At 43.6% G+C, this 16,300-nt stretch overlaps 2 protein-coding genes across 3 annotated transcripts; both read left to right on the top strand.

The window, feature by feature from the left end:
• Positions 1-241: 241 nt before the first annotated feature.
• On the top strand, positions 242-9,132 carry tmem222b (transmembrane protein 222b). Of its 2 annotated transcripts, none has more exons than XM_010873599.4 (6): positions 242-384; positions 3,264-3,348; positions 4,996-5,027; positions 5,610-5,706; positions 5,852-5,982; positions 6,611-9,132. In XM_010873599.4, exons 1-6 carry the CDS (start codon positions 266-268, stop codon positions 6,696-6,698), a joined length of 552 nt encoding a protein of 183 aa, XP_010871901.1. In that variant the 5' UTR covers positions 242-265; the 3' UTR covers positions 6,699-9,132. The 2 variants fall into 2 exon arrangements, with proteins under 2 accessions (XP_010871901.1, XP_010871900.1); XM_010873598.4 differs by lacking the exon at positions 242-384 and adding an exon at positions 4,290-4,426.
• A 3,712-nt stretch (positions 9,133-12,844) lies between these two features.
• On the top strand, positions 12,845-15,329 carry tpbga (trophoblast glycoprotein a). The gene is made up of 2 exons (XM_010873600.5): positions 12,845-13,713; positions 13,969-15,329. Exons 1-2 carry the CDS (start codon positions 13,451-13,453, stop codon positions 14,849-14,851), a joined length of 1,146 nt encoding a protein of 381 aa, XP_010871902.3. The 5' UTR covers positions 12,845-13,450; the 3' UTR covers positions 14,852-15,329.
• Positions 15,330-16,300: the final 971 nt, after the last annotated feature.

The following is a 16,300-nucleotide window of genomic DNA, read 5'->3' as shown; positions in this document are numbered from 1 at the left end:
TCTGAACGTTTGCTCTTATCTGGTGGGTGTGTCGCATCATTCTTGAAATGTGTTCCGGTTGGTCTCATTTTGTGGGTGTGCGAAGTGTGGCTTATAGATATGAGTCTGTAGCCATGCTAGCACAGCTTCCCCAAACTCTACCTGTTTTTCAGCTGGTTGTTCAGCGCATGACCGTATCGGTTCTATAGAACGTCTCATAACGTTATGAACGCAGCCCTGCTTCCCAGGAAGTGGAACGAATTAAGTTCCCTATTCACTGTTGGTGATGGCGGATGTTGTCGAAATAGACACCATGAAGAATTATCATATAGCCATTGAGAGAATAGACCCCGATACGAGCCGTTACCCCTACTGTATTGTGTGGACACCGATCCCCGTGCTATCGTGAGTTCCTGTAGTACATGTACATACATGTCTCGTTTTTTGTGCGTGAATCACACGTAGTGGGGCGAGTTGGTGACAGCTCGATTGCTAACGTTTGCTAACTTAGCCAGTTGCTTATCAGCAGTTTTGAAGTACTGTTGGTTATTAGATAGCTAAGATCTGAAGTCGGACAACGCTTGTCAAATTTGTGTCGGGGACAATACACTTGACAGCATTGCCATCACTAGCCTTGGCCAAGCAAACTAAACTGAAACTGCGAGATCGAGTTTTCGACTAGGGTGGGCTGACTGGATCGCCGACGTCATATATGTTTTCTTGTTTCAACAAGGAGAATATGCATTTAACCAACTAAATTAAAACTATAAGTTCAAGTTGTAACAAATAAAAACAGCAGAGTGGTTATTCCCCTACAAAAAGTAGTCTGTTTATAAATTGAGAAAAAAATCAAAGTACTCAACGCTGACTTAAAATAATTGTTATATCAATATTAAATTGTATTTTCACATGCTTTGAAGACAACAGGTACAAATTCACTGTAACGCTTACTCATGGGCCCCTTTGCAACCTTCCAGCTAATTTAAAACTAAGAGATACAAATACTGTGTATAGAAACATAAAAACGCAGTAAATGTGTATACAATGACTAACAGAGAACACTAAGGAATTTGGCTATACCGGAAGTACCAATGGTATGTGGTAGTAGAGCTTTATGTGTATGTGGGAAGATATGTACAGCTCCGGTAAACATTAAGAGACCACTGCACCTTTTTCTTTCCTTTCCAAAAAAGTTGAAAAAGGAAGTTTTTGAGTGAGGAACAGAAGGGTTAAAATTAAGAGACAACTGCTAATTGAACTCTTCTGTTCCTCACTCAAAACTTTCCTTTTCAACTTTTTTGGAAAGGAAAGGAAAAGGTGCCGTGGTCTCTTCATTTTTTCCGAAACTGTATAATATATATAATAAATATACTGTAGACAATAAACAGTACTAGCTGTCTGTGTGTGCATGTGTATCTTTCGACTCCTTTATGTTTGGATAAAGTCAAAACTAAAGGGTTAGATCAAAGAGGTGATTGCACAGATAGTCCGTGGAGTCACTGATTATTAATTATGACTTTTAACTCCCTTGGCTCTCGTGACACATTTTTATTTTCAATCTCAAGTGGGAAGAGGCTCTGTTGTGCTTTCATCACAACGGTCTGGTTTGTAGGAGAGTGAACATGAAACTCTACTCATTCCACATCCCCTCCATTCCATGTGGATGGGAGTGTTTTCGCATATCCCTTCCCTGTAGTCCACAGTCAGCTTCTTCTGATTGCGGGCCATTGAAGGAGTCTCTCCGCACCGCAAGGTCCCAACTTCCTCTTTATTGTCTTGTCGTGAGTGCATGCTTTGGGTGGTGTGCTGTGTTGGGTTAATAACAAATAGAATGCAGTGCCATTTTGGTTAGAAAGGTCTGTTTCAGTTTCATCAGACCAGATCGCTACAGATTTGGCTGCTTGGTAGCTTCTCCGATCAGTCTATTCCTCCGATCAGTGGTCATCCATGTTGGAAGGACAGCCAGATATAAGCAGGGTCTTGATGATGTCATACACCTTCCCCTTCATCTCTGTACCCATCACCTGATCCGTGTCTTTGCACATCTTTGTCCCTCAGATTCTTTGAATACTCCTTGGTGTTCGGTCAGTTCATTTCCTAACAGAAGAAAAAATAAGTTAATACTGGTACATACTTATGTGTGTGTTGTTTTTTCCCTGATAAATAAATGTAATAAAATTAAATGGGAGCTTTTAATGACAACCTATGTGCCTTCACACAAGATTTTTTGCCTAGTATTTAGGTCAGCATGTCATCCCTGCACTCTTTCCAGGTATCCTGGGAGATGAATATTGCGTGTGTCATGATTTAGTATGCTTCCTCTGTGCTGTGCCTCCTGCAACCATTTTCTGTTGCAAATGAACATCTCTCGAAATGCACAATATAGCCAATCACCAAAATGCTCTGGTGGGCTGCCAGACTTCTTAGCAGCAGGACACCTATGTCTGGCTAAATGCTCTGTGTCCAGACTTGAGCTGTGCATTTCCGTCAAGTCAGAGTGTGCGGTCTGTGGTGCATGCAATGATAATACAAGGAAAGGCAAACCAGAAAAGCAGAAAACGGCATGTCCAGAACTACGGCGGTAACACGAAACAAGTCCTGGCCATTTATTTTCTACTGATTCAAGGTCCATGACTGTGTTCTCATCCAGTCTCAGTATCAGACTTGTACTTGGTGTGATAATGCAGCCAATCGTCGATGACATTTAGGGAGCAGAATACACACTATCCACACAATGTTAACATATTGCTGTATACATTGGGTGGTGATCAGGATTGCCTGGGAGATGGGTGATCCAGTGGTGTGCCTGGTGTCTGCTACGAAGTTGTCTTCTACTTGAGATTGTGTGAAGTGATGGTCCCATAGACTTTTAATGGTTCAGCTGAAGTAATAGCCGAGTCCTTAATCAAACTCCCAGCAGAGCTTGTGAACTCAAGGGGGATGTTTCTCAAAGTCTACTGTCTCCACAGTTTAACTGCTGCACTGGTAGAGCTCTAGTTGTTGGTGTAGAGTGAATAAAGGAGTGGTGAAAGCATGAATCTTGGCCGTGCTCCGGCACTGTGGAGTAAAGAGTCCGTAGGCTTACCCGTTATCTCGTGTTGCGTCCTGTTCAGGACGGTCAGGAAGTCGGTGATCAACAGACAGGTGGAGCTGGTCACTTTCAATTGGGACAATGGGGCTGAACCCTGAGCGACATCGTGCAAACGGTGTCCTGCGTGCAACACCTGGTGTGGTTGCTGTTGTCTAAGTTTGATCTGTAATGCCTCTTCATATTTTATTTTCAGATGGCTGCTACCATTTATTGGCCACATGGGAATCTGCACTTCTTCTGGAATCATTCGGGATTTTGCTGGGCCCTACTTTGTCTCTGTGAGTGCCTCCCCTGTTCATTTTATCTTTCTTTAATCTTCTTCCTCTTCAACCTCTGTTCTTCCTATCCTCTTTTCACCTGTTCTTCCTGTCCTCTCTGTCTGTTCTTCCTCTCCTGGCTTCACCTGTCCTTCCTGTACTCTCTTTGTCTGTTCCTCCTCTCCTGGCTTCACCTGTCCTTCCTGTACTCTCTTTGTCTGTTCCTCCTCTCCTGGCTTCACCTGTTCTTCCTGTACTCTCTTCACCTGTTCTTCCTCTCCTCTCTTCATCTGTTGTTTTTCTCAAGTGGCTCAAGGTAATGGACCTAAATCCTTTATCCTGTAAATGTTAGCAAAAACTTGATTAGATTTAGGGCCTGTTTCTCTGACCCATATTTAGCCAGCTCCTGCCTTAATGTGTAATACAAGTTATACTTCGACCTCGTATGAGTCTGCCCAAAGCAGTTTAGAAACAGGGAAGACCCACTTTGAAACATCATATTTCTTGGCTGCCTGTAGAGGTATTGATCTAAATAACTATTGATCTGCTGAACCTTGAAGTTGAAGTTATATTTTAAGTGCTGCTTGTTGCGTTGGTGCTGGGGTGGTGCTCGACTGGGGACTAGGTTTCATGAGTCTAAGTAGGGCTGTGTGTTTGTACACTATTACATTGATATTCAAAAGAAAATGCGTCCCCTCGTGGATCAATGAAGAGTTCAATATTATCTGATTTATAACTCGGAAGCACAATGAGTTAGTTGAAAAAATACATTGTGTTCTTTGTTATTGCTAAGAAATTGTCCATTTGGAGAGAAATAAATTACTAGTGTCTGTATACCCAATAAGATTACACAGGTCTTACCAATCACAACTTTTGCTACCATGAGCCCTTGAGCCCATAATGTTAACACAATGTCTGTCATAGCTAGAAGTTAATGTGTCACTCTCTGTGGTGTTTGGCAGGTATTGATATTCACAGTACTCCTCATTAAAGTCACTGCCTCACAATTAGCTGAGTCAGTGGGAGAACAGGGTTCAAATCCTGCTTGATGATTAGCCCAGGGGTCCGGCGGAAGGCTGTGGAATTGGCCAATTGGCAGGTATGAGCTCAGTCAAGGTAGAAGGCCAAAAAGAGTGTGTGCCTTCTGGCGTGTAAGGATTCTGGTGTAGACTTCCCGGTTGAGCAGGCAGTGTGATAATTACAGTAGCGGCGTTGAATGTGCTTCGGATGACACATCTGGACATACTTTCTTCATTGAATCTTAATCACAAATTGGATTTCACAAATTGGGGTGAAAAACAGGATAAAAACTGCCTTTCTCTGGTTTGTTCAAATCTAAGCTGGAAAGCTTTTTCTCAGCCCTGACAGGTACCTGTAAGGTAAAATGCTAAAATGTTTTGGCTTCACTTTTACTACGCTTAAGGGTATTATTGGTCTCCACCAGATTGGTAAAACGTGAAAACACACACACAGGTGCTAGGCTAACAGGTCTAGCTGCCTCCAGCCCCTAAAAGCCTTTCATGGTTTGTTGTTTAGTGACTTTATGAACATTAATGCAGACTTTATTAGTATGGTAATTGTACAGTGTTTTTGAATAATTAATTACATTAGAAATATTTTGAACAGATTACCATTTATATTGAATATAATATCTCTGTTTTGTCACAGGAAGACAACATGGCCTTTGGAAGACCAACAAAGTAAGTAGCCTACATTTATAAGCTCTGCAGTATTTACATTTTTATTGTCCTCTTCGTGGTCCAAGCAGTAGAAATTTTAAAACCTCTGAATCAAAAAATCTTGAATTGGCGGCCCTTGATGACCGTACTGTAAAGGTGCATAATTGGAACCAAGGATTTGGATCCTAACAGCGGCATACCAACATTACCTGAGTGTCCAGGCAGTGTAGCTGTGAACTGGCTCAGGACTTTCTGGGTTGGGTGAGAGGGAGGACACAACTTGATACAGAACTGTGATGAGAAGCCTAATCAGCTTTTCATGAAGTAGCTGCAATTAGGCAACATCGTAATCAAGAATTGTGATTATTTTTACATTTATTTAAATGTACTTATCTGGAACGCTCTGGATAGGAGCGTTCGTAAAGCAATTCAACTTTATCTCTCATTTCAAATAAATGCTGAGAGAGGATTTTGGAGAAATGCACAGCATTTACCTCGGTTTCAGATATTTTGCGTGTTTATCTCAGTACAGCACAAACAGATGTGGGACCAAGCCACAAAATAGTAAGTGTAGTTCTTGATAAATCTTCTGTGTACTCCAAGGTACTGGATGCTGGACGTGGCCAAGGTGTACGCAAGCGGCTCCAATGCCTGGGACACAGCAGTACACGATGCCTCAGAAGAGTACAAACACAGAATGGTAAGAAACTGTAGCCAGAAGATTGCAACGGGCATGTCGCTGGAGGGTATCTGGTGGGGGTTTTAATTGTTGCGGGAAATGTCTCCTGTTAACCCCCGTTCAGCTAAACCAGCGTTAATTCTGCTTTCTCTGTCCCGCCCCTCAGCACAACCTGTGCTGTGACAACTGTCACTCCCACGTCGCCATGGCCCTGAATCTGATGCGCTACGAGAACAAGACGTCCTGGAACATGGTCAACCTCTGTCTGCTCTCCCTAGTCCACGGAAAACACGTCAGGTGTTTACTGCTGGGTCACTTTTTGGGGGGCGGGGCAGAACATTTGTTGGTAGCGCTTCATGAAGCCATTTGTTGTAGTTAAAGCTGGATGTTGGGTAGGAGTACTCTCTTGAGCCCAGGGGCTGATGGATGTGATGGATATGATGTGGCTGATTATCCTCTGAATACGCGGAATCATTGCGCACACTGACTGACTGGACAGACGATTCTTTGTGGAAGAAGCTGCAGTGAGTTGTGACATAAGTCTGACGGACAAGTGGTGTGTTGTAGTGAAGGAATGCTAGCCCTTTCCCTTACCCTTCGCGGTCATTGCTAAGCTAACAATGGGCCTCGTGTCATTGTCAACAATACCCCCCCCCCCCCCCCCCCCCCCCCTTTTCCTCTTTTGAAAATGATACTGTGTATGGTTCCCTCCACTATAACTGAACCCTCTGTGCATGCACTGCTGGCCTGGTTGGATCTTAGAGGTTGTCACGGCGACTACCTGAGCCTCTGTGTAATTTCTTATGTGCTTTGTGGGGTCGGGAGTGTGATGTAAACATGATGGCTGGAATTGCTTTTCAGTTGTAATCACTTATGTAGTAGACAAATGACTCTGTCTGTCTCTCTCCTCCACCAACTCCTCCAGCTGTGCAGGGTTCCTGAAGACCTGGCTGCCCTTCCTCATGTTGCTGGGAATCGTCCTGACTGTGGCTCTGACCATTAACCTGCGATGACCAGCCAACCTGGTGGTAGGACACTGCTCACTGACAAGCCAGGGGGGCGAGGAGCAGAGGGGGCTGGGGTGAAGGATTCCCTGCAGGAGGGCGGAGGGGGGTAAGCGAGGTGAGAGCACAGACATGCCGGGGGGAGGGTGGGTTTGGACACCCCCTGCAGGTTGACCTTTGTAAGTGACAAGGTGGTAGGTATCACTTCACACCTACTCTACCCTGCTTGTGAGGAAGGAGAGGACTGTGACAGCCCTGCAACAAACCAACTAATGAGTGGAGGATGACGAGAAGACCAACAACCACTCCACAAAACCTGTCTGTTTCTGGGAGCAGGCAACCTGGCTTTCACTGGAGGAGCTTTATTTGTACATGTGGATGCTTATTTCTGAAATATATATAAATATATATACACACACACACACACATATCCCAACCCCATTTATTTGCAATGCTATTTTCAAATGTTTAGATTTTCAACAATCGCCAACTGTGGGGTTGAAAACCGTTGTAACCATGGTTAAATGCGGGGAACAGGGATGTTGCAGGTTCTGTCGACTGATTATTGGTGTAGGGGGCTGGGCTTTTTCTTCCTTCCACGGGTAGCAATCTTGTGTCACATCTGCCATGCTGAAACGAACACAAACATCCATCTATTGACAAGGTTCTATGATGATAACATACTCTTCTTGGTCTTTTTTGTTAATGAAATTGAAGTTACTTCAATGCCTTTTAAAGAATAATTACATTTGCACTGTACACGTGGTTTCATGGTTGCGTTAGTAGAAGTCTTTCACTAAGTGTTTTTAATTTTTATAATTATTTACTACATTAGACTGTCCAGGATAATAACTCTACTAAAAGTGATGCTTATATATATTATATAAGTCTAATTTACTGCTTGTAACTGCATCTAATTAAAAAAGTAAGATTTTTCTTAGAACTTGGACCTTCTGGTAGATCTCTTCACAATGGTTATAGATGACCGTGTGTAGGTTTTACATATTATTACAGATTTTTTATGCTTCCAGCTGTGGCTATGGTAACTCTGTTAAACTCTAGACTACTAACTTTGGACTGCAGATACTAATGAAATGCATGATGTCCTTTAATGCTACAGAGTTCATTTGTGTTCTGTAAGCTAAAATGTGAGTTTGCCAAATATATAATGTTAAATGTTAGCCCATCCTGGTCCACACAGGAGAGTGCCAATCCCTTTACTGATCTACTCCAACCTCAAACTATGGGTTTCTCCCAGAAGAAGTACCTCTAAAACCTGTCTCTGCCAGGGATATTGACAAAGTGAAAGTCATTCATATAGCTGGTGCCTGTACAACAAGTGTCTTCTATTATGGCACTTCCTGGTCGATGTGTATGTAAATGAACAGCTCAATTTATATGAAACGTTACATTTTATACCATACAATCCATTTAGATTTTGTCTGCAGTCGCCTGGTTTCAAGCAATGGCTAATCCTTGATGATGGTTGGCACACCAAATCCGTTGCCATGGCTTCCTTCTGCGGTGGCAGGTTCAAATCCCCTCATTGTTTGGAGTGAAACCACAAAGCGCTGAGTTGAGCCTTCTCTCTTCAGCTGTGGAGCTGCCAAAAGCAGCAGGTAGTCTGCTGGCTCCTCCAGGTTTACACACCAGTAACCTTGTCACATTACCGAGCTGAACTTAACCGAGACAGAATGTAGATGTGTTGTGCCTGGCCCCGGTGTCCCCTGCCGAAATGTACAGCTAAATGAGCCTTTAGAGCCATATGATGCTATGGTTCTAACGATTAATAGGACACTGTGGTTCTAATGATAAAATATCTCTAGGCTTTTGAGAAAGATTGTATCTGGGCCAGCACAGCTTGGTTCAGGTCGGCACGATATTGTGAAAAGGATAATCCTCTCCTCCTGTGCCAGAGAAGTGCCGCTCCTGCTGTCTCAGATCAGATTAGAAGGACATTGTGAAATGTCAATGCATCTTAATGCAGCCCTTTTCAAGATTTCCTCCTTTCTCTCTTTGGAACTGCTGCTTTGATATTCCGCCAACTGTGGTAGATGTTGATTGCCACAATGTGCTACTGCAATAAGCAGAAATATGTGAACATATAGTTTTGGGTGGGATGTAGGTTTGTATACAGTTAAACATTTTAGTTATTTAGATACTCTTATCCAGAGCGACTTACAGAAATAAGATTTAGATGATATAGGATGTGGTTCCTTTGTTTTTCTTATATTCCAATTTCCTGTGTTGCAGAACAGTGTTGTATGCCAAAATGCCAATTCCGAGGGTTTCACACCCCACTGGTCCGCTAATATTGAGAGGTACTATGGCTTCTTTATAATCTTTGTGTAAATAATAGACCAAGTAGTAATGTCTTAGGTTGATTGTGGTATCTCAAATGTGCAGTTTTAATTTCCTGTTCTAATATATATTGTAGAATAACCATCTGTAATGAGTCCCTTTATTTTCCACATACAATGCCTTGCGATACACTAAAATGCACAGTTCTGCAACTACAGTATCTCACAAAAGTGAGTACACCCCTCACATATTTGCAAATATTTGATTATATCTTTTCATGTGACAACACTGAGGAAATGACACTTTGCTACAATGTAAAGTAGTGAGTGTACAGCTTGTATAACAGTGTAAATTAGCTGTCCCCCCAAAATAACTCAACACACAGCCATTAATGTCTAAACTGCTGGCAACAAGAGTAAACCCCTGAGTGAAAATGTCCAAATTGGGCCCAATTAGCCATTTTCCCTCCCTGGTGTCATGTGACTCGTTAGTGTTACAAGGTCTCAGGTGTGAATGGGGAGCAGGTGTGTTAAATTTGGTGTTATCGCTCTCACACTCTCTCATACTGGTCACTGGAAGTTCCACATGGCACCTCATGGCAAAGAACTATCTGAGGATCTGAAAAAAAGAATTGTTGCTCTACATAAAGATGGTTTAGGCTATAAGAAGATTGCCAAGGCCCTGAAACTGTGCTGCAGCAAGGTGGTGATGACCATACAGCGGTTTAACAGGACAGGTTCCTCTCAGAACAGGCCTCGCCATGGTCGACCTAAGAAGTTCAGTGTACATGCTCAGCGTCATATCCAAAGGTTGTCTTTGGGAAATAGACGTATGAGTGCTGCCAGCATTGCTGCAGAGGTAGAAGGGGTGGGGGAACCAGCCTGTCAGTGTGCGCAGACCATACGCCACACACTGCATCAAATTGGTCTGCATGGCTGTCGCCCATGAAGGAAGCCTCTTCTAAAGATGATGAATATGAAAGCCCACAGTTGGCTGAAGACAAGCAGGCTAAGGAAATGGATTACTGGAACCATGTCCTGTGGTCTGATGAGACCAAGAAACGTATTTGGTTCAGATGGTGTCAAACGTGTGTGGTGGCAACCAGGTGAGGAGTACAAAGACAAGTGTGTCTTGCCTACAGTCAAGCATGGTGGTGGGAGTGTCATGGTCTGGGGCTGCATGAGTCCTGCCGGCACTGTGGAGCCACAGTTCATTGAGAGAACCATGAATGCCAACATGTACTGTGACATACTGAAGCAGAGCATGATCCCCTCCCTTCGCAGGGCAGTATTCCAACATGATAACGACCCCAAACACACCTCCAAGATGACCACTGCCTTGCTAAAGAAGCTGAGGGTAAAGGTGATGGACTGGCCAAGCATGTCTCCAGACCTAAACTCTATTGAGCATCTGTGGGGCATCCTCAAATGGAAGGTGGAGGAACGCAAGGTCTCTAACATTCACCATCTCTGTGATGTTGCAATGGAAATTCATGACATTTTCACTTAAGGGTGTACTCACTTTTGATGCCAGCGGTTTAGACATTAATGGCTGTGTGTTGTTATTTTGAGTGGACAGCAAATGTACACTGTTATACAAGCTGTACACTCACTACTTTTACATTGTAGCAAAGTGTAATTTCTTCAGTTTTGTCACATGAAAAGATATAATCAAATATTTACAAAAATGTGAGGGGTATACTAACTTTTGTGAGATACTGTTAGTAAATCCATTCCTGAATGTGAGTGTATGAGTTGTGGTACACTGAACAGCAGGTTTGTCTATTTGTTTTATATTTTCAATGATGGCATTGTTTAGTACCAACCAGCAGGTAAGATTTTCATTGTGCAGTTTGCCTTGTCTACTCTGAATGTGACTATTACAACTTGAAATGATAGACCGGAAGTGATGAGTGTCACCTGAGCTGCAGGTCAGAGTCGCTATGCTCACTCTGGATATGGTGTTTGTAGTTGTGGAATTGATGAGGGTCTGGTAGATGGGGTCTATTTAGAATGGTCTCGGATCTATAAATATCCCAAATGTGTGTGTGTTCTGGTATTCAAATGACCATAGGAGTTGACTATACATAACTCAGAGACCTGAGATTTTCAGTCTTAGCATCCTTGGACAATGAATGGTAGCCTATGAGTTGGCTGAAGTACTTGTCCTTTTTCTAATTTACAGAGGTTGATGTGGCCTTGATTCCAATGTGAAACCTACTACTTTCCTTTAACAGGAAACAGAGTAGCATGGTTTGTGTGGGCCCTGGAAAACCTCCAAGTTTAACTTGTATTAGTGCTGTTCTGTTATAGAGTTGTGGTCTGTTCTAGGACCAGTTATACCCTTCAGGGTGTAGTTACATTGATATTAGATGTTCTATCATGCCTGGTTGTAACCAGGAGCTGACTTGTGGAATGTGGACACCTGTGGTTTCACACATTCAGTCTGCTAACAAACGACAGTCGGGATGCTATTATAACTGAGGGCCAATAATCATATAAAGTAATAAAAAAAACTTCCACCAATACTCTTTTGTCCCTTTAATCCCTTGAAATGTCACTGTGTTGCAGAAGATTAGTTCAGTTTCCCCTTGAAAGAATCTGCAAGTGACTGGGTAAACTATGAATATATTTAAACGGCATGCAACTATGATACCAATAAAGACATTTATTATGTACTTTGTTTGTGAAGCATTCCTCAAAAAATTTCTCATACATTCGGTGAGGTTGCTATTCCTAGATCGTAATATTAACTATGACTCAAAAAGCATAGGCTTTTTACTGCAATTAAGCGCTCAGAGTTATGCATACTTTGTGTCAAGGAGGAGGCAAATTGAAAATACATGCTAACTTTTTAAAGTGAGTTTCAACTACGGATCCAATCATTATAGCTTCTTTCAGAGTTGACACTTGGCTGTCAGAAGACCAACCTCGGTTTCAATCGCCATTTGTCATATTTGCAAACAGCCTTGAGGCTCTCCGTAAAGAGCAGGCGGTGTGGGCAGACATCAGCGGCTACGTCCCCCTCCCTCTAAAATACATTGTTGAGCTAGTATCTCCTACAGTGGAGCCAAGAGAGCGCGTCTATAACTGACAAACTTTGTATCCGCATATTCAGAAGCGCATCTTGATCTGGAAATATTCACAATGTGCATTAGTCTTTATTGATTTGAATTATAACTGGCTATGTTAATCTTTCACAGTAAATATCAAAAATAAGCCTACACATTGCATGAGGTAGGCCTGTTCATCACATGCATAATTGCTGGTTGAGGAATTAAGTGCTTATGTTTGAAAACGCTTAGCTATTTTGTAGTGTCCAAACGAACCAAAAATTTACCCTACAGTTTTTCTGTCCCACTCCAGTTTAAAAACAAAACTATTTTTATGACTTTTGCATTCATTAACGTTTATTTTTTTTAAACTGAATTGCATCGGAATTGCATAACCCGATGCGAGACCACGGTTGTAGACCGGGTCAAACAAGTGAATTTGAATGTACTTTTTAAATATCGGCTGTTGGTGACTCAGTTGTAGCTTGCAAATTCCGCGAACAGCGGTATGTCACACGAAACGAGTTGCGCTATGGTGCTGTCAGTGACTTTGAGATGTATTCAATTTAATTGCTCAAAAACATTGAATTAATTACAAAAAATTGTATTGAACTTCATTGCTAAAAAATAATTCTTATAAACATTGTTGATCTGGACACGTATTCGTTAAGCCTATTATCCTACATAGATGTGTGAGCTATTATCCATAAGTTACGTGTTTTATCTTTAAGAAGACAGTTAACTTTAAAATATTTCAATTAAGTAAAGTTGTATTGGACTCTACTGCCCGTTGTATCCTGTGTGCTGTTAAAGTGGGAGGGCAGAACGGCTCCGGACCCGGTGCGTGGAAAACTGGAAGGCCCCTCCCCGCATATTGTAGCCTACGCTGCGATGGTGAGTAATTTCATTGTTTGAGGACAGAGACGCCCCGCTTGCATCAACTGTGATCAAACAGCCCGGACAGCGAGACCCTTTTTTCTCATGGAAATCAGACCCTGCCTCTCAGTCACACATGGGCTTCAGAAGTGCTAAGAAGTTTAACATCCATCCAGGACTTGTAATATAGTACCGAACGTGTCAAGGAGACGCTGAGTACAACCTGAGCAGTGTACGAAAGGACTCCCTCACCAAGTTGTACGCTCATCCGTAGCAGGATATAGCGATATATGTAGACTATTTCTATATAGCTCCTCGGTGAAGTATATGCTATGTTGCCTACAGCATATGCACAGAGCTGTAGGCTACTTACTGTATGGCGCGCTATGAACGTTGGCTAGGGAGTTTGTTGTTCTTTTGAAATGGCTAACCATATTATTCGGTCTGTATATGATCGTTTTCCATCCGATGTGTAGAAACTATATTCATTATTGTGCTGGTATCGCATAGTTTGGTAGTTTGGTTTTTTAAAATGCTGGATTTGGCTATAAGTATTGTTTACTGTGCGCTTCTCTATTCGATCTCGGCGCGCGCAACTGGGTGCCCTCTTCGTTGCGAATGCTCTGAAGCCGCACACACGGTGAAGTGTGTTTCCAAAGACTTGCGCAGTGTCCCGTCTGGGATACCGGGGTACACGAGGAATCTGTTTATAACGGGAAACCAGATCAGCAGAATTGGACCGGAATCGTTCAAAGGGCTAGACAATATCACCACGTTATCATTGAGTAACAACAGGTAAGAGAAACATTGCCAAAAAGAAAATAAGCTGTAGTTTAATTTTACAATCAATTGCCCACATTTATATTAGCCTCATGATTTGAATGATACGTTCATAACTAAATGCCTCATAGTCTGTTTATTCACTCTTTTTGGTTAACATCAAACATTTGACTTTTAGTGTGTTGAGAAATCCTGGATCTGTTGTGTGCTTTTGCATTATTACTGTTAATAAGCATGTGTGACTACTTCCATGTCCCTCCCTCCCTGTAGGATAACAGAGGTAGAGTCACAGACATTCTCTGGGCTGCGCTCCCTCCGTACCCTGGACCTGAGCTCCAACCAGCTGTCAGTCATCCACCCAGAGGCTTTCACTGTCCCGGGCTACACCCTGAGGGAGCTCAATCTCAGCCGAGTCCTCTACAACCACTCTGCTGTCACAGACCTCGCCAGCAGCCTCCGCTGGTCCACCCTGGGCCAGCTCCGGACCCTGGACCTGTCAGGGAACAGGCTGATCTACCTGCCCCTTAACACCTTCTCCTATCTGGGCTCCGTGCGGAGGCTGGTCCTGGCCAACAACTCCCTGGTGGCCATTCACAATGGCACCTTTTCTGGGCTGAGCTCTCTGGAGCAGCTGGATCTGACCCTCAACGCTCTCCGGACCATCCAGGAGGAAGGTCTGGCTGAACTGGACACCCTTCCCCCTGGCACGAGGCTCCTTTTAGGGGAGAACCCCTGGACCTGCATGTGTGGCATGGAGCCCTTCGCTGCCTGGCTCAACGCCTCGCGGGGACGGGTGGAAGACGCGGAGGTCTTGGCTTGTGCCTTCCCCCCAGACATGAGGAACACCCCCCTGCTGAGGGTGGCAGCGGCGGGACCGGCCGGGGCGGGCGGGCACGGGGCGGTGCTGGGCTGCCCTCGGGTGGGGGAGGGGGCGGACCTGGCGCTCCAGACGTCCTACGTGTTCCTTGGGATCGTCCTGGGCTTCGTGGGGCTCGTCTTCCTCTTTGTCCTCTATCTCAACCGCCGGGGCATCAAGCAGAGGATCAACGGCATGCGGGAGGCTTGCACCGAGGTGTGGGAGGGCTACCACTACCGCTACGAGCTCGACTCAGACCCCCGGCTCTCGCAGGTCTCCACCACTGCAGACATTTAATGAGAGGAGAGTCTTTCGTGTCTATCAAACATTTTATCTCATTTTCTATTGCATTTATATGTAGAGAAGAAATGTAAAAAACTGTATATACATTGCCTGTAAATATATACATAGCCTACAGTATGTGACTGAGTATTGTTACTGTATTCCCAGTAGCTTGGTCCGTGATTAGAGCATGAGCCTGTAGTACTCTACCCACTCAGCCAGTCTTTCCTTTGTCCACACATGGTCTTAGACTGGGGATTAATCAGGGTAACAAACAGGCATGGACTATGAAAGTGAACTAATTCACTGTTCTACTTTGATTGCCCCCTCTTAAAAAAAAAGTAGTGCTTCTCTGTGTATGTGTCTGTCAGACTGAAACTACAGTTGAACGGTGTCATTTATGTATGTTTTCGTTCTCGGAACTGAGGCTACGTCTATGAATGAATATGCTTTATTCGTGAAGCTGAAGTAATAAAAACGTCAGGACTTCTTATTCATCGTTATTTGCCGTGATTCTACTTGAATATTGTTCTTTAAGAAGACGTGAATTTACATAGCATCTCGACCCAGCTCACATACTGCCAAACTGATCAGTCTCCAGAATGCAGGTTGTGTTCTCCACCCCTGTGAAACCCCATTATGTACTACTTTTGAACCAAGCCTGTGGGTGTGCGCTTTTAAAGGGAGTAGGGTGCCATTTGTGATCCAACCTCATTGAGATCTGAGGGCCAGCTCACCCCAGGACCAAGGACCATGTCTTTGGTCTTCTGTCCCTCTGCCCCAGGGTGCCTGAAAGGAATCTCAGCAGATTAGTCTCCATAACATTCCAAAGGAAGGAGAATCTTTCCTGCTAAAAAAGTGCTCCTTAAATCAACATGCTGCTCTTCTCCCTCTCTCCTCTTCTCTCTTTCCTTCTCTCTTCCCCCTTTTGTCTCTCTCTCTCTGATTCGTTTGCAGAGATGAGGAAGAGAACAGAGGACTGTGCATATACTGCACAGCTCCAGTCTGCCAGCAACAGAAATCTCCAGACGTCCTTTTTCACGAAACATAGCTTTGTTCTACGTCCTCTAGTTTTATTGTCTGGATGATGAAAACCAGGACGGCAGGGCTGTAGGGCTGGGGCACTAGGGCTCGTGTGCATGAGGCTGAGCCCAAAGCAATCCCTCCTCCTTTAAGACAACAGACATTTGCTTTGAAGGAAGAAAAGCCTGGCTGGAGCGGCAGATTTTTCTGTTTAGGGGACTTTTCAGTGATAAGATACAGATGAGTCTGGAACGCCAGCAGCAGAACATGCAGCAGCTACATGATTTCATTCAAAAGTCCAGGTCTGCTTGGCTTCAATAAACCAGTGCCATGGAGAAACTGTTACTATCTTCTGACAGAAAATAATTTTATATATTTCCATTACATAAAATTCCTCTACTGTAAGCAGATATTTGGACCAATTTGAGAAGTGATAGTTTG

This window comes from Esox lucius, chromosome 10, assembly GCF_011004845.1.
Source record: "Esox lucius isolate fEsoLuc1 chromosome 10, fEsoLuc1.pri, whole genome shotgun sequence".
NCBI classification, from domain to species: domain Eukaryota; kingdom Metazoa; phylum Chordata; class Actinopteri; order Esociformes; family Esocidae; genus Esox; species Esox lucius.
Note: the sequence above shows the minus strand (reverse complement) of the source record. Positions and strands in the feature narration are given on the sequence as shown.